The sequence below is a fragment of the Struthio camelus genome, chromosome 1, assembly GCF_040807025.1.
Source record: "Struthio camelus isolate bStrCam1 chromosome 1, bStrCam1.hap1, whole genome shotgun sequence".
NCBI classification, from domain to species: domain Eukaryota; kingdom Metazoa; phylum Chordata; class Aves; order Struthioniformes; family Struthionidae; genus Struthio; species Struthio camelus.
In genome coordinates, this window is record NC_090942.1 from 154,668,946 (window position 1) to 154,687,758 (window position 18,813).

The window sequence follows — 18,813 nt, forward strand, 5'->3', positions numbered from 1 at the left end:
GCGGGGCGGTGCGGGGGTTGCGTGGGGCGGGCCGCTGCCTTTTTCTTATATTTATTTTTTATTTATTTGTTCTTTCTTTCCTCACCCCCCCCCCCCAAAAAAAAAAAAAATCGCGTGTCTTCGCAGCTCGCCTGGGAGCGGGGAGGGAAGCGAGCGGGCGGGGGGAGGTCCGGCCCAGCCCGCCGAGCGCCCCTCGCTGCGCAGCCCCGGGCTCCGCGGAGCGGCGCGGGGGTGGCCGCGCTGCCTCCCCCCGGGCTGAGCCGCCGCCGCCTGCGCGCAGCCGCCGCGGCACCGTGCCGCCGCTGAGCATGCTTCTGCCGCACGGACACCCAGGTGGGTTTCCCCTCTCCCCCAGCCTCTGGGTGATGGATGCAGGTGGATGTTTCTTGTAGTTTTCTGCATTCCTTCTGGTTTTTCTTTAAAAAAGAAGAAGTGTAAAAAGTTTGCGAAGCTCAGGCAAAATCATAAAGGGGGATGTGGCCGGTGCTGTTTCTTCTTACTTGTTTTGTTGAAGAGACTTGTGCTTTTGCTTGTGACAGGATTTAAAAGCTTGGGCAGGTTTGGGGTGCTGGGAGGAGGCGTTCTCTGTTTGCTCTGTTGCAGACCAGCAGGGATCTCCGTTAAATCTTTAAAGAGACTTTTTGTCATTGCTTCAGCTCAGCACTGGAATGGGTCTGTCTCACTGGCTGTTGGAATAAAACTGTCTGTGCTACAAATTCCTCTTCACAGGTTGGACGATTTGTTGAACTTGTAAAATGCTAAGCACAAGTAACTTTTATTTCAAAAGAAATGCTTTGGGGGTCTTCTTACACTGTTTTACTACCCTGTTAAAGATTTCTCTTGAGTAAATAGTCTGGCTTTCAAAGGTGGTGGACTTCATAGTGTGTTCTGTGGTTAAGTTGTTTTTGTTTTCATCTTAGCCTTTTTTAATCAATGTGAATTCCTAAAAGTAAGCCTGTAAGACGGCATGCAAGAGGTGCTCCCACAGATGGCAGTCTTCTGAAGCTGGGACATATCTGAGCATCTGGACCAAAGATCCTCCTTGCTTTTATAGATTGCTTCTAAAAACTTACCTCTGGCTCTTTTGATATCTTCCAGTGTTTCTCAGACATCAAAAAAATAGTCAAGAACAGATGGCAATTTTGTCTTCTGCATTGTGCAATCCCACACAGTCCCCCTTCTTTTATCTGCGTTTGCAAAAAGGATTGCTTCAGGTGATTCCTCTGGTTATGGACACTTCTAGTTATGCTAATTTGGTTTGTCACCTGGAAGACAAGGTTTAATGTATGAAACTTAAAGAAAAATACAGTATTATTCCCCCCACAAATTAAACTAAATACTGCACTCCCGAAATCCTGGCATCAGGTCAAATAATTGATTCTCTCTTCATGAAATTCCAGCTGGGATTGACTTTGAAATAATAAGTGAATAAAAATCGCTATTTCAGAATTTGATTTTAGTGTGAACTCTAACAACACGCTGAATAGGTAAATAGAAGCTTTATTCTTTAACTCCTCTGTATCATAGGAGAATGACATAATTCTTTTTAGAAGAATGCTTTTGATGCTTAAATATATTTCCTAGGATTTTATCATCTGTTTTAAGTGAATTAAGTTTTTTTTTTTTTTGTCATATTACACGACTCTGCGAGGGAGGATGGTTAATAATTGCCAATTAGAAATAAAGAATGATCCTGCCCCTTAAACCTTAAAGCAAATATATTCAATAAGCTGATACTTATTTGGGGGCAAAATGAGAAGGGAAAAAGAGTGAGCTTCACTGTTGTAGAATGTTGCTCAAACTTACTAATGTGTGGTGGCAAGTGCAAAGGCAAGCCTTACACTCTCAGTATTAGTGTCTTTATTTCCAGAAGCTAATGTAACATCTTCTTTGTGATAGCTTCAGAGAAGAAGGCAAGCAGTGATGGTGTCTTTAGATTACTAATGTCAGAATCTTTGTTAACAAATGAGGCTTTTAATAACTGGAAACATTAAATGAACTTTTTGGCCCCTTTTCACCATGTTTTGTGCATTTTTCTTCACACATAAACTCAAGCTTATACAAGGAGACAAACTGGCTGTTTGTTTATTTGTTTACCTTTTATAATTACGGAGTGCAACTGTAGGCTTAATTGGATAAAGCTTTTTTTTTTTTTTACAAGTTTATTGAAAAGTAGAATTGTTAAAATTAGGTAGAGTTCTTTCCAGCACATTCATGAGTTTGCTAGAAATTGGGAGTGTTTGATATCTCCTGCTAGAGCATGGAGACTAGGGAGTGCGGAGTGTCACTAGGAAGACAGAGTTGTCAGGGCAAAGCAATCTCTATTAAACTAAGGTATGTGTTTGTAAGGGGGAAAAAAAATCGGATGAGCCTTCAAGCATGCAAGCTGATCTTTATGTCCTCTTCAGTAATAATACGTATTATTCAGTTTAATACTAATATTAAGTAAGAATTAGATCAATTCTTTCAAAAGGTTTGCGTGGGAATTTAGAAGATTTATCAAAATCTGAATTTGGCTTGTACTTTATCCAAATGTGTAAATAACTTAGCACTTCATACATGTTCTTCTAATGTAAGACTTATCGGTATGCAGCTCAGTTCTTCAGACTTTTTCCTTTGTAGATCGCTGTCTCTCATGTAAGTTCTCACAAAACTTGTAATAGCGATTTACTGCATCTGTTTTGTCCTCGTTTGATTTCATTTGGCAACGTGGCTTGACCCTTACAGTGTATGCAGTAACTTCTAAAAACGTATACTAGCAATTGCCAGGGGCTGCTCCTTTTGCCTAAGCATTGAGGCATCATTCACATGCACAGTAGGGCAGAATTCATCTGGCGGGTTGCAGAAGTCAGGTGCCTAGTAGGCCAAAGTGCCTGTCCTGCTGGCACTGAAGAGGCAGTCTCGACGGTCAGCTTTGCCTGCACACCTGGTGTTAGATTGCTAAATGTGAGTTGACTGAATCCCATTCAGCGAGCACGCGTCCTTTACAAACACAGTAAATATAAACTCTTAATATATGTCTTTAAGAATCCAATATATATATAATTGTGTATAAGAGATCCATATATATATTTTTTTTCATGTGGAGCTTAGAGATACATATATAAAGGTAGTTATATTTTCTAAAGGGATTAAAGCCTTCAATTTTGTCTAACTCCAGGGTTGCGGTGCCTTAACAGGAATGTTATATAGTTCAAACCCTTTGCCTGTGATTATTCTGGTGAAGTTAATTCCCACGTAGAAACATTTATACTGGTGCGCTGTAATCTTTGCTACAGATTGTTTAGGTGTAGCCAGTTCAGCCTTGAAAAAATTGCATCTGTAACTGAGTTAATCTGTTTGTAAATCATAGTTAAGTCTGTCCAAATTTTGAAGCCAGGTGCTGCAATGTGCTTTTGAGAGGAGCAGATAGGGCTGACCTTATTTACCATCTTCAGTAAACAGTGACATGCAAACAGATTAGACAAAATTGTCTTGGAAGTAATGGAAAAATAATAGATTGTAAATCTGCTTATACCCCAGCTTCTGACAAACTAAAAATATGCAGAAGTGATTACTAGTTCAGTGTGTTTTACTGTACATTCTCCTTTTCCTGTGAATTATTTCTTCTGAATCTCTGCTTCAGCACAATGCCACAATGCTTTCTTCCTACAGAAAAGAAATACAGCTGTTTGCCTTTTCAGTCATGGAGTTAGTATCTGAGAAGCACTCAACATCACATTTTTGATCATTGTTCTCACATTTGTGTTTTGTTACACTAAACTTTACTTCTGTTCTTTAAAGTAAATTTAGATTATATTCACAGTGAGTTCCAGTCAGTTTCTTTCTATAACCTGCAACCGGAGCTGGACAGGAGATATTTAAAAAGAATGGTAGAATGAGGATTTTAAATGTTCTTCAAGAACATTTGTGAATGTTATCAATCCAAATGACTCCCTCTTTCCTAAATGGAGGGCAGAAAGCAGAAAGCATCAGCTTTTCATACTGTAAATGAAAAGTATAAGAGTATAAGATCTCCTGTAAAGTGTACGTAATTTACTCATCATAGGACAAATTTAAAAGAGGTTGTGTGCATTACAGTTCAAAATCACTGCAGTGCTGAGGTATATTTAGCACAGTGACTTTGTAAAAGTAAAGAAATAGTAAGAAGAAATACTTGCTATAAATATTTGCTATAAAAAGGTATGATACACAAAGGTACGACAAAAGAAAAAAAACCTTCGTCTTCAGTAGACTCTGAACTCTTTCATCTTTCCAGCTGGTTAATGCATCTTTTCTACAAGACAATTTCTAAAAAGCAGTGGTTAGGAATAATAGAGAATATACTGCATTTTGAAATGTGTGTCATTCTAAGGAGTGTGTGACTCCTGAAAGAAAAGCTTTCATATTTTTTAGTTCAGCAAACTGTGGGAATCATGCACTGAAAAATGGAAATTCTTACACGTATCTACCTCCATTTCTATAAAAAAGGTCTGTGCAGAATTTGTGTGCAACCGTGCAGAAGACTGGCTAAAAATTAAAAATCTAAGCACTTTGCTATTGCTTCACAAAATACATAGATATTGTATTCATTGCATATGGATATCCAAATTCATGTCGGTGGTAGGAAAGCTGTGTGAAGCTTTGGGACCTTGGCTGTTTTATAAATAATGAAGGAGAGCATCTGTCCACTGGCAAATGTGGGAGAAGTGAAACTGATATCATGGCTCTGCCAGCTGTTGTAAACACATGAAAGTTTCAGTAGCTGCACTGGAAATTATTCTTTCTGGGTAAAGAAATTCCTGGTCCTCCTCCTAAATTTTAGATCATTTTAATTAAGCCCTAAGTTAAGCTCTAAGCAAGACTCAAGCTTCACTAGGTATGGGTTAACTAAAGGTAGAAAAAGCTTCCTCTAGGAAGCTGTTGCAAAATATATGTCTTACTGTGCTTTTTCTCACCTGGGGAACTCGACTAAAAAGGTGTGAATAGCCTTATCCAGGCTAAGCCAGGGAAGCTTGGGGAAGAGCCAAGGAAAAAATATTTAGACTATCCAAGCAAACTTTAGCAGACTGATTTTTTTGTTGAAAATTAGAGAGAAAACGAAAAAGACTGAGAAATAGTTGGTAAAATTCAATGAGGGAGTAGCTGTAATGAAATAATGTACCTAGTCTGGTCTTAATATGGAAAGAGTTGTTTTGTTTTTACCACCTGTTTTCTTCTCTTTTGTCAGAAAGAAACCCATTGTCAGAAGAAGCACTGGCTGATGTTGGAACTGACTGGTAGCTGGCTGCTGGTAGCCCTTAATTTGCTCTGGAGGAAGAGACCGGGTTCAAGCACCTTTTTAAGATATCTTCCATTTTAAGCCTCCAAAAAAATCATCTAAAATAATACTAGATTTAAATAGCAAAGCTGAATTTGAAGTGATTGTTCTGCTTGATTTCGCTGCCTTGAAGATCCGTGCAGAACTGACCACTGAATAGACAGTGCAGTGTTGCAGTACAGTATTTCATGTCTACATTAACATCGAAGAACTATCTGTCTCAGATGAACGAAGATCACAAGGATCCTGAGATGATTTGAGTTGTAATGGAGGGATGCTTCTGTGAAACTGCTAGAGGACTTCAGAGTAGGGCATCTGACTTCTCTGCCCTCTTTCACCTGTGTCAAAGTCAGAAATGAACCACTCTTGGGCATACAATCTGAGCTTTGGTGCACCTACAGACCCTGCTGAGCCAAGGACTGGACTGTCACGAAACGGGCACACAGTAGTGGCCATATTTCTGGGATTTATCTTATTTTTTGGTTTCTTGAATAACTTGACAGTCCTCATCCTCTTCTGCAAGTTTAAAACCCTTCGTAACCCAGTCAACATGCTCCTCCTGAACATCAGTATCAGTGACATGTTAGTGTGCATCTTGGGCACAACCCTCAGTTTTGTGTCTAACATCCATGGCAAATGGATCGGAGGGGAACATGGCTGTAGGTGGTATGGCTTTGTCAATTCCTGCTTTGGTAAGCCTTCCCTGATACTTCTCTCATACTATTCTTTCTAACACGAGCGCTTGAACTCGATCAGGTAGCTGACTACTCTAAGGTAAATAGAAAGTTTGATTGCCTGTCTTATGGAAAGGCCTAAGTGAAATACATAGTTAAAAACATTTTGCCTAAAAACTTTGCAAAGGAATAGCCTAGAGCTGATAAACACTCCCTAACATATCCCATTTTTGAAGTGGCTTATTTTTAAGAGGGAAAAGTGGCATATAAAAAGAAGCAAGCCACTGGAAGGAGGATTTTGACTAACTATATGAATAAAAACTGCACTTCCATCTTTTTTAGCAAAATCTATGTCAACAGTGAACTACAACCCCTTCAGTGCTGCTTCTGTCACAAACAAAGCCTCCTGAAAGTATTCCATTTACCCTCTGTAATTGTCTGTCAATCTGTGATATGAATTCCCTCTTGTTCCAAATAATGACAGTTTTCATCTTTTGATACTTTCTGTTCTTCCTAAACAAAAATCTTTATTTTAAAATTAGGTGCCTTTGGAGTCAATAACAAAGGAAGTCAAATGAAATAATTGTGTCAGAATCTCCAACGTGTGTGTCAAAGTCACAAAAAAATGATATCTTGACATTTTTTTCCTGTCCTGTCAGAAAATTTCCTGCAGCTGGTTTTCTGTGTTAGATATGAATCTTTTTAACTGAAAATTATTTTAATTATTAAAAAAATCAAACAAGACCGAAGGAAAAAGCACAGTCAGAGGGCAACCTTCATCCCTCCAAGGTGGTCCAGGCTGCGATGGCAAATCCAAGGTGGTCCAGGCTGCGAGGGCAGATCCTGGCATGCTCCTGCATCTCATCCCAGCCTGGAGCTGCTGAGTATCTAACACACGTGCTGTGTTTCCAAACCTGCATTTTCTACCTGAATTTTAAGGTCTCGCTCTGCGCAGTGGTGTGCTCACTGGTATTCTTCTCTTCCTCAAACTTGTGCTCCAATAATGATAGTTATTTAAGACCATCAGCTTCCACTGGGAAATTGCTGCTGTACTGGAAGTGAGCTCTGAGGAGTTAGCAGTGCTGTAAAGTACAAAAACACAGATCTCAAAGAACCGAAAATATACCCTGGTATCAAGAATACCTAGGCTCTTTTATTTTATTTTATTTTACTTTTTGTTTTGTTTTATTTTAATCTGTGCAGATCAGAACGAGAAGTCTTCTCATTCCCTCTGTCATTTCCACTTTTGTGAGCCGTTAGGGTACTGAAATAGACTCCTGTTCCTTGAATTGTTTGAAGTTTTGGTGTACAGCTTCCTCACAATAACTTGAAGGAAAATGTTTGCAGAAGAGGCACCGGGGTTTGCATATATTCCCCAAGCCTCTGTTATTCGTGTTTTCATAACTAGGGGAGGAACTGAAAGCTGAATATTTCAGTCACTGGTCTTCTCAGGGAGGAAAACGTTAGGACTGTATTTTCCCCATCCTTTGATTTATCCTCTTTTTTATTATTTAGGGGTGGAATGGGAAGGTAACATTCGAATGGAGGAGAAAAAAAGATAAAGGATTAGAAGTGTGTCGGAAATGCCCTTAGAGCCTGTTTGCTTCTGTCAGAATACCTGTTTGTTACCACCTCAGTTCCTGTGGAATTAAAATAATGAATGAGCAAGTTTTTCCCATGGGCGAATTTGCTTAGCAAATAATTCTTTGGAGTCAAATCTTCTGTATAAATCAGATGGATGTCAGGAGAGCAGGTTTCTATGCTGTAGTGCTCATACCTGTGCTCATGTGAGAGGTTCTGGCTTAATTCTTAAAATTGGTTAGATCTTCAGAGAGCAAGAAAGCAAGCAAAGAAAAACTCAAAAACCAGAATGCTAAGGAGTAGTATGATGAATTTAATTGGAACACGCCCAGAAATGTGACTTCTGCTCCTCTGAGTTGTTATACTGATGTCAGCAGGAGACCTTGGGTGACTGAGGTAGCCAGAATGCAGATTGTTACTGAACTGTGCACATGAAAACTTTTCATGACTGTATTAAAAAAAAGCTTTTAGAATTCCTTTCTGGAAGGCATGCAGTGCTCCATGTTTTTCTTTTTCTAGTGCTTATAAAGGGCATACTGAAGGAGTTGGCTTGCAGAGTTGTAATTAAAAAACCTATGCACTAGAAGATAACATGAGTAAAAGCAAATAGTAGTAGCAGGTTGCTTCACATTCATGCATGTACATGGACAGCTTGTATCTGCAGATGAATACCACTGATCATCTATTTTTTTTCTTTTTGAATTTATGTGCTCCAAGATGTGCTAAAAAAGAGCTAATGCAGATTTGCAATAAGCTGATGACTTTTCCACTTCTTCTAAGCATTTTGCTGCATGTGCTATGGTATACAATCAGTAAGCATCATACACCGAACAAGCACCCATTTAATGGAATAGTTCATTTTCTTACAGCCATCGAGACATGAAAAGTGACATGAAAATTTTTTGTGCTTTGAGTCTCTTTGAGTCTTGAAATAATATTGTTAAAAGAAAAAAACAGAGAGCATCTCATTAATCATAGAGTTTTTTTTCCTTGTCTTCAATGGACTTTGGAAAAATTTAATAAAACTTATCAGAGTGATTCAGAAACTTGAGAGGGGGAAAAGTAAATAAATTGTGTTTCATAAGCTAGTGGCTTAAGACCTCGTGACAGTTGCAGTTTAGGGCTGAAGATAAGGAAGCTTTTTGTCAGCAAGAGGATTTTTTGACACCTATGTTGTTCACTTATGTATTGAAACTTATGTACAGGTTACAGCCTTTGGCCTGATTGGTTTAGCTGGCTTGTGAGTGGCAAAGCTAATTAGATTTATAAGCATGAACACAAGAGTTACAAAGAGTACTGTATGAGGTTACATACCTGTAACCTCAAGGTGAAGGCCAAGAAGAACTGTTCTAATGTTAGGGGTACAGAAGAGAGAGGGTGTGTGGTAAACTTCCGTTCTTCTCAATTAAGGTCAAGCTTTTTAAGAAAAAAACATTTAAATTCTTTTTTTTTTTTCCTGATGGGCTAGGTGAATATACTACTAGGGTAAACAAACCAGGACCAGGATTTCAGCTGATGTTAAACAAAGAAATTTCATTAACCTCAGTGGAATTGCACTCTCTTCTACCAAATGGATATACTTTTTTTTTTTTTAACCTATAGTGTTGCTATTGGATACTGATGTATAACTACAGTATAACTGTAGTATAGTACTACATTATAGATAAATTTGAAGTGGGATGCTAAACTTGGTGATGTGGTGAGTATTTGACGTGTAAAACACATCTAAGTCAATTTCAAACTGTTAAAACATTTTAAAATCCTATTTTCATCTTCTAAAAGACTGAGAAGGACTAAATTTTTAGTGGTTATATTGTTCCTTCCCACTTTGTTTTGTGATGCTCTGAAAGCCACCTCTTTCTTCCTGATTAAGGTCAAATTGAGAGCGGAGGTATTCTCCAACAGGTCCCTGGCCTGGATGAAACCTGAGCCAGTGAAAGTAGGAAGCTGAGATTTGTTTCAAATTTAAGTGCATGGCAATAGATCAGTCTTTTTGTCCGAAGCATCTTATCTTTCTTAAAATTATGTAACTGTTTCCCTGGGAAGTAGTCTGGAAGGCAGATCTCATTCTTCCCCAGCAAAAATTGACAGTGCAATACACTTCGCTGTCACTTACTGTGGAATCAAGGTGCAAGTCCTTACGGGGCAATCCGGAGCGCTGCGTTGTGTGCACCAGACACCTGGGAGTCATGAGCTGAGAACCAGCACCAGGGGGTTACCATGCGCATCATGGCAAACAGAGAAGAGTAAGTGCTCTGTTCATTTACTTGTTGGTTTCCAAAAGTGTCTATTTTATGATTTCAAGCCATTCTCTGAAAGCCGACTTAGAAACCAATGGAAAGTGTGGATTCTGATCAATAAATATGCAATGTGGATTTTAAGGAGAATATTAGATAGCATGGGGCTTGCTATAGAAACATTAGAGTTGCTGTGCATTGGAAGTGGAACTGCAGGAGAAACACTGTAGGCTGTTCACATCATAAAATGATTTTATCCTGGTGTTTGTGCATGATTGCAGCTCTGTCAAGCAGTTCAGTGCAGTGGAAACTGCACATGCCACTGAGTTGGGGAAATGGATGGTCTGCTACATTCACTCCCATTACCCGCCACTTAACCACAGTTTGACAGGCTTGTGGTTATGAATTTAAACAAACATGCGAAGGGACACATGCGCAGGACACATTTTCCCAGCTGGACTCTGAGTAAACTTTGAAAGCAGGCTAAAATAAGAACTGTTAAATATAGCATGAACTGATTAAGCATTAGATTTTAATTTACGGAAAATAATTTATTTAGTAACACACTCCCATAGAGACCATATACACACAAAGTGATATCCTGTCCTAAAATTAAATTTGTCTTGCAGCTTTGACCATCTCATATGTAGTTTCTCCAGTGACCTATTAAATGTTTTGAATCTCTGGAGAGATGAAAACTTTCAGAAACGTTTCATCTTTTCTCAAGAGAATAGGCTCTCAAACGTAGGCTTCCCAAACACACAGGACAGTCAGAATTTGAGCTTGGATGACTTTTGGAGTTCATTTTCAGAACTGCTACTTTATGCCATATCAGCATTAAATATTCAATGGATTAATTCACGTGGGAAAGATGAAGCCTTCCCTGGCTCGAGGAATCCAACACTACTAGATTCTAGTGCTGAAAAGCTTCAAGGTACTTCCCTAACAAAGAAATTTTCGTGGCTGTTGAACTCTAAGCTCATATTTTGAGGTATATTTTTTGTGTATTGATTGAGTGTATATTTTCTCTCTACCTCAGCCTCCATGGTAATTAAAACACCTGGCTGTTTGCCTGAGAAGTTGATTCCCATATTTCATTTTTAAAAATGTACAGACTTCAGACTAGTGTTATGTCAGTGAGCGTCACTGTGCAAGAGGGCATAGACATGCCTCTGCCATGTGCAACCTGTGTGATATGAGGCCATATCTTCCAGGTCCGCATCCTGCCTTTGCCCTAGATCCGGGGAAGTGCTACATCCTGAAACCTGTTCAAGCTGAGGTAAAGCACATACATATCTCTTTATGTGCTTTGCCAAACTAAAGTCCTATCTAAATGAGGACTTCAGAACTAGTATTTTTAGAAACCCCATCATACCCAGCTATGTGGGTAGATAATCTTTTAAATCACGTTAAAACAGTTATTGATCTATTCTCTTGTAAGCCTCCAGTGAACGCACTGAATGAAAAACAGAACTCCTCATGGTTTTGTTTTAAAGCTGAGTGGCAAAATTTCTTTGTGACCTTTAATGAATAATTTTCTTCTTAATCTTTTGCCTTGATTTTATATGCTTTAGCTAGACTTGCTGCACTAAACTAACACACTTAAATTTAGAGTATAGACATCTAGTGTAGTGGAAAATCTTTGCTGATAAGATGCAATTGAGATCCCCGGTGAAATAACTCACTCTTTTTCTGCAAGAGCTTGAGTCTTCTGAGCCCTGATAGAGCAAATTTTCATCTGCCAGTCTGAAACCACACTTTGTAGTCCCCTACCTGGCAACTGAGTGTGGATAGTTCCTTTCCCAGGTGGGCTTAGGATGTGATTTAAAGTAACATTTCCATAAATAAAGCTAGCAGCAAGCACAACTAATCAGTAATATTTAAGAAAACTTAGTTCCTTCTCAGGCCTCGAAAGTGTTCTCTATTTGAAGTGGTAGACTCTGTTATCTCTGCAGTTAACGTTACCTGTGCAAGCTTTCCTAGGTGTTTGTTCTATATCAGAAATATGCTGCTATTTTAAATAGAAAGGAAAAGAAAAGGGATCTAACCAGAGAGAATACATCAAAGGTGCTTACAGTTCCTTTATCCAGAAAAGGAGGAATAATGTTGTTACCCAGGGGGCTCTTCTTATTTTGATGTAGTGGAATAGTTGGTGCTTTGTCCTGGATTTTTTTCCACCTAACATGAAGTACGTGATATCCCCCTAGACTGTATAGTAAATGGAAAAAAAATAGGTACTTCTTGAGAAGACATAGATAATATGTAATCTGAATTCCTCTTTGGCATCCCTTCTCTAGGGGGCTGAAATTAGGCTGCCTTTCTTTTTATTTAAATAATTAGTCAATGAGGTAACTCTATATTATTAAATATGTTTGAAAGCGCCACATTCACAGGGAATATGAACTGCTGAACCCCTTGGAGATAGATATGCGAATCATCTGACTAAAACCAGACATTTTCCAATCCTCCAGGCTTCTTTTATAATCAATACAAAAACAAATAGGCACTGCCAGCATGCAAATTGTTTTATATATTTGATATGTTCTCTTTAGGGTGAGATGAGTTGTGCCCTAGAAGTGCCTCTTTTTCTCCACTGACTGTGGAAAGGAGCCCCAGATGACAAGCTCAGGGGTAGATATCTGCTCTGTGCCTCTCTGCAGTCATGAGATGACCCTCACAACCAGGGCACTCATTGCCCCTTTTTTGCTTCCTTTCCTTTCCTCACTTTACCTTATCATACCCTCCCCACTTGAGCATCCTCTTCCTGTGTGCTGGGTTTGTTTCTAGTTCCTGTAGGCATTATACACAGCACAATGTTTAAATCACTTGGAATAGTTGCCAGAGAGTATTTCTGGGAAACTTTTGCCTTGTTTGCATGAAGAGGTGCCTGAATCCTCCATCAGAACTTGATCTGACATTTATCATGTAGGCACCATGCTATCTGCTTTTCCCACAGGTGGTTTGAAGAGCACAAGTATTGGGCTTTTGTGTGCAATTTCAATGCCTGAAGCAGAGAGTCACCTTTGAAATTAAAAAAAAAAAAACTATTATGCAAGGAATCATATCAAGCAGAGAAAGTGGAAACAGAAGGCTTCTGTGGTGCTTTGAACCACTTTGATCCTGAAATCAGAGACCTCACTTTGGTAGGTGCTTTAACGCCACTTTAGGATAAGAGAAGATTTTGCCTTTATTAGGATAGAGCATCACTTAAGGTCTCATACAGTCTGCCCATGTTTTTTAAATCCTTGCAGACCGTGGATGTTGATCCTAGCAATGTTAGATCCAGCTGTGTGGTGCTCAGTCTGTGTCTGCATCACCACCCCTGACTGCTTCCCAACCCCTGGATCTGGGCATGTGCCTCAGCCCCATCTCGACTCCCATTGTAATGGGACAGTGGGGTGCGCTAAAATCCCACCCTTCCCTCCTCCTTCCCACTCCCGGCTTTCTGCACAGGGGGAAGTCAAGCCCGTGGCTCAGACAGGAGCCAGAGGGGTGCTGAACAGGTAGCTGATCCCAGGGTGCCCTTCAGCACGCACTGGCAGACGAGCGAAGATCGAGTCACCAGGTTTTCCCTTCTCAGCCAATGTTAACGTTTTCTGCTGTGTTTTGTCGTATGATAATCTAGAGACTATTTTCCTAATCCCCCGACCAAAAAAAAAAAAAAGACAACAAAAAACATGCAGAGTTTTCAACAGGAAAGGGTGGAAAGCAGCTTGTGTGTGTTTGTATGTGTGTAAAAACAAAAAAAAAAAAACCAAACAACAGCAACAGGTCTCCTAGAAGGAGGAAGGACAGAAACATAGAAGAATTCAGTAAGGTAACTGATAACTTCTTTGGCTTTTGTTGTGTGTTGTTACTGGCTGTCCCCATGATGCTGCCTCTTGCCTTGTACAAGGTGTGCTGCCCGTGCCCAAAGACAATTTCTGTGATGTGCAGGGAGCTCCCTCTCGATTTGAAGCCTCCTCCCTGAGGTTACATTGCTAGGCTTTATAGGCACATGTTGCAGAAAGCTAGGGACAAGGAAATACACAAATGCAAGGAAACACACAAATAACATAACTTTACCTAGAGACCTGGAAGGGGTTTAAAGGCAAAGACCTCATAGAATTTCTTGCAGCATTATCCTGACAATGAACTGAGTATAAAAGATCATGGCTATAAGCTTGTCTGAGATGGTGGAACAGCGTCACTGGCAGAGTTAAGTTTAATCAGTTGCATTTGCAGACCCTCTTCCCTAATCCTAGGTCATGGCATTAACCCGGACAATGCTATGTCTGATGTCGGTTTTCTAACCGACCGCTTTAGGAAAATGCAGAATCCAGCTGTGTCCTTAGTCAGGCCACATATGCGTGAGGAAATATGTTATTAAAATGCAGCTGGTTCTCTGGGCACTCAGTGCATACAAGTAAATAAAATAGGCCGTGGTGAATAAGCAGTATTCAGTCAGAAAAAGTACATCAGAGAATGCTGGACTTAGCTTGTGAAAGGCTGTAAAATCATATTCTATTGAGCTCTGTATCTAGTGACCTCTAGTAACTCTTAAGACTGTTTGTGCCCTATCAGACCTAAATAGAATTGCATATCTTTTGTACAACTTTTAAACTTTCTTTGTAGTTCCTGTAATCTACCAGAGAGAAGATACTGTCTCTGACTATTTAAATCCAAGTTATATGCCTAGTGTCTTTTTCTTACCTGAATACATTCATTTTATATGCCATTCCTTTAAGAAAGCATTTAAGCTGAATGCTGCATCTTCCAGTCTAGTAAGCAAATGAATACTTACAAGCCATTCAGTGATAGAAGGGATTGGCATAATTCCAAATAATGGCACAGTAATAGGTACTAAGTAGCAATTTACTCTTTTTCCCCTTTTTTCTCAACTGTGGCCAATACTTTATAGTTCAAGGAACCACCATGTTTTTGTTTTCTGTTAGTTTGCTGCTTTTCTCATTAAGAATGTCTATTAAGATGAGAATATCATTTGCAGTAGTTTGTTAACAGAGTGTCTGGTTATGCAAAAATAAGTTTCTTTGAAAGATGGAGCTACCCTATTTAGATTTGTATTTTTCTAAGTATCAAGAGCAGTTGAGGAGCTGTTTTGAAACTGGAGATTGAGTAAATGACAAATAAGTTAATAACTGCAGCCTCTATTGATTCACAGACCACTTACTGTTTTTCTAGGTTTCACAGTCAATATGATTTACTGCATATGTAGCACAAATGCATCCTATTGCAGGTTTGTTTGTTTGTTTGTTCATTCGTTTGTTTGGTATACTAAGTGAAAATGACCTCTAGCTGCTGTAAATTTTTCCATAATTGATAGAGGCAGGATGAACTTTTGTTCTCAGCAGACAGTGAGTGCAAGGGAGGATCACGGCAGGTAGCTGCTTCATTACACTGACATCCCACTGTTATTTTTCTGTTAAGCGTCTGTTTTTTTTGACTACTCTGGGAGAGACTGTCTCTCCCAGCACTGCGCAGGTCTGGTGAGGAGCAGAGGAGGCAGCTGAGCTTGAGCTCATTAAACACCCATGGAAAGGATCGGCTGCCAGAGTAATTTCTCTGATGTTACCCCCCTACCTGTCACGGCCTGTTTTTGTTCATTTTCTGGAAGTGCCACAAGGTCTATCTCTACACCCTTTGCCAGGCATCTGAGGGGTGATGGTTTATTACGGGTCTCACCTCTCAAAGATAGCGGGCTTTCCCACGGTGTCAGGGAAGGGTGCTCAGCGCGTCACGGGGTGAAGCCTTAGGTTCAGTGGTGGTGTCGACCTCCCCCTCTCAGTTCTCCGTGCTGCAGGTAGTAACTCTTCCAGTCAAGGTCATCTGGGCAGTATCTGTTGAAATGGCTTTTTTATTACACTGCCAAACTTCAAGTGCTTCAGCTGAAGGTTTTCATGCCAGCTATCAGCCGCAGGCTCAATTGCTGTGGAAAATTTCAGCCAACAATCCTTCCTAAAATGTGGCAAAATTGCATTGTTAGGTCTCCTATTCTCAGTTTCTTAAACCTGTTTCGCATTCAACAATGTCAGGCCATATGTTAGCAATACAATCTCCTCCTATGGCCATATACAAGCTTTTACTATTCTTTATGAAAGCCAAGCGGGCAGAATGCAGAAGGCTAGTGGCTCACTGGGCTAAACTGGAAGTCTTTACACGTATTCAGTAGTGTTTTATTAAAGGCAAATATTCACTAGGTGCTGATCCGCTATTTATGGTTTCATTAATGCAATACACGGCAGAAATAGCAGATAACTATCAAAGGGAAAAAGGAATCAAAATGAGCAAGCCTCTGAGGAATCAGTAGACAAACTTTGTTAACTTGAATTATTTGAAGAGATTTGTAACCATCAAAATCTATTTAGGACCAAAAGGTTAGTAAAAAGAAAAGAAACAAAAGGAGAACTGATTGTGCAAGTTTTTCATAAGAAATAGTTCAATCATCTTTGCAAATCAACAGCAACATAAAACTTTGCTTAAAGTAGGCCTCTAATTATTTCAAAGATTCAAAACTATTAACTAATTCATATATGTTTCATTTTCCTTCCTAAATTTCTGTTGCCTGAGTCCAATACAGACCTCTGAAATATACTGAAACAGCACACTAACATCTGGAAAGACCAGCTTCAAGCTAAGAAATACTATGAATTTTACAAAAACATTGCTAGTCCCCGTCAACTTGCCTTTACAAAAATTTAGAATATACAGCCGTTGAATACTGTTGGGTCTGCATTAGTCTTAATTCTTACATGCGTGTACACACCGAAGCATTATTGTTTACCAGATCTGCACTTTGTGGATAATTTCTGTTCTGTGTTCGAGCCGTTCATGAAGTAACGGGGAACCTCCTTACGCTGACACGTTTAATTGCCCTAACGAAGCGATGTAAGTTGTTAGTGAGCTGCACAGCAGATGAAGGGAGGCTGGATACCCTGGAACAGGGATCTCGTCTCAGGATTGGGAGCAGCACCTCCCACTCCTCCTGCAGAGGCGGAAGGAGCAACATGCAGAAGGCTAGTCAGCATCCATGCGGCAGGGCGGTGTATCTTGGTATGTGGTCAGCAGTGTTTCACTACAAAGAGTTACAGGGTAGGGAGTAGTATAGTAGAGATGACAAGCTACAAATTCGGTCCCTTCATGCAAGGGTAGAGTATCTACATGGTACGTAGGTGTGTATTTTGTTTATATTGAGTGCCGTGCAGAAATCAGCTCTCCTCCATACAAATCTCTGTAACAAGTCCGAACATTCTGCCTTCATTCAATTGCCCAGATGTCAAAACTGCCAATTATTATTTTTTTTGTCGGTTCAATTTTCAGAGAAAGAGCATGTGGCGGCACAAGAGGGCTATGGTCCAGCAGTGGCTGAGTGAAGATGTTGAGGAGTGGAGATGTTTTATTGTGTGTATTTGTTAAAACTGAAAGCATATTTAATGTCCGTGTGAGAGGCAAAGGCTGCATCAGAGGAACAGGATGAAAGGCTGCCAGATAAATATGCCAGTCAGGATTTAAATGAGCGTTTTGTAATGGTAAAAAGCAGGTTATGAGGCAAGACAAAGCCATAGCTTAATATTCTTTGTGATAAGAGCAGAATGCAGACATACCACCATCTGTTTTGCTCCGTATAGCTCTTTTTCTCTATTGGTCAGAGCATTGTGGAGCGCTTAACAATGAATTTGAAGAGGAGAACAAGTAGTTTTACAACTGTTAATATCTTTTGTGGGGTTGAAAACATGCAGACCTTTTGGAAAAAACTATTAACAGCAGATATAAGCAAGTAATTGTCTTTTACTATTCTATAATTGCTTTTTATCATTTAAATAAATAATATTTGCACTATAAATCAATATTAATAAATAACTGCAAATAAATAAAATAATAAAACCATACTAAATATTTGCCATGCAAAGATCTGTTGCACAGTTAAGCTTTTAAAATGCTAAGCTTAAAAGCTATGATAATCAGCATACAGTGATATTTTTCCAATATGTAGTCCTAGAAGCCTGTGATATGTGATGTGGGGGCTTCATGCTTGAAGTAGTACTGTTGAGTCTAAATCATCCTGGATTTATCTCCCAGACTAGTCTTATGGTTCTTTGGACCTCTGCAAAATGTTGATATTCACAGTATAATATATCAGTCACGGTATAATATATCAAGTAGTTCCACACAAGAACTATGTACTATGGAAGAAGTACCTTCTCTTGTTTGTTGTTTTGATTCTGCTACCTGATAATTTCATTTGATAACCCAGTTCTTGTATTATGAGAAACAGCAAATAATCAATCCCCCGTCTACCTTTTTCCTGCTTTCTATTCTTTTCTCTATTTTCCTTTTCTAATAATTGCTGGTGTTTGCTTTTCTCACTGCTACTGAGCGTTGGTGCTTAGTAGAAGAGGTTTTCATAGAGTTATCTGTCATAACTCTCTTTCCAGAGTGATAAGTCAGTCAGAAACAATCACTGTGTATTTAAAGCTAGGACTGTTTTTCTCCACATATGGCGGTTTACATCAATACTGAATTTCATCTGCTCAGTGACTCAGTTTCGTGGGGTTGTTCTGCAACAGTTTGCAGTCAGCTTTTGTTGATTTAGAGTTATTCAGGGCACTATAATCAGCAAACTTCACTCTTCACCATCTTTTCCAGATCATTTATTAGTGTGCTGAACATAACACAGGGCCTAGCACAGATCCACAGAGGATTTTGCTGGCCAACACGCTCCACTGAAAAAACTAATTATTTTCTCCTGTTCTGTATTTCCTGCCTCTAACCGTTTGTTTATCCATATAAGGATCTTCTCTCTTATTCTAAGGTAGTTTACTTTCCTTAAGAGCCTTTGGTGAGATCTAGTGAAAGCTTCTGGGAATTCTAGGTAGGCTTTACTGAATGTATCTCTCCTGTCTGCATATTCAAAGGCATTGTCAAGGACCTCTAATAGATTAGTGAGGCACAGCTTCCCTCTACAGAAGCCATACTGGCTTTTCCACAATATGTCATACCTCCTTATATGTCCACTACCACATTC

General features: G+C 39.5%; 1 protein-coding gene across 1 annotated transcript in view; it reads left to right on the plus strand.

Moving 5' to 3' along the window:
• Window positions 1-257: 257 nt before the first annotated feature.
• The window catches only part of LOC104138067 (parapinopsin), a 91,291-nt gene continuing 72,735 nt past the window's right edge, over window positions 258-18,813 (plus strand). Inside the window, exons 1-2 of the mRNA XM_009665507.2 lie at window positions 258-333; window positions 5,210-5,991. Of these exons, the coding sequence (XP_009663802.2) occupies window positions 5,655-5,991 (337 nt within the window). The 5' untranslated portion in view covers window positions 258-333; window positions 5,210-5,654. The remainder of the gene's footprint in view (window positions 334-5,209; window positions 5,992-18,813) is intronic.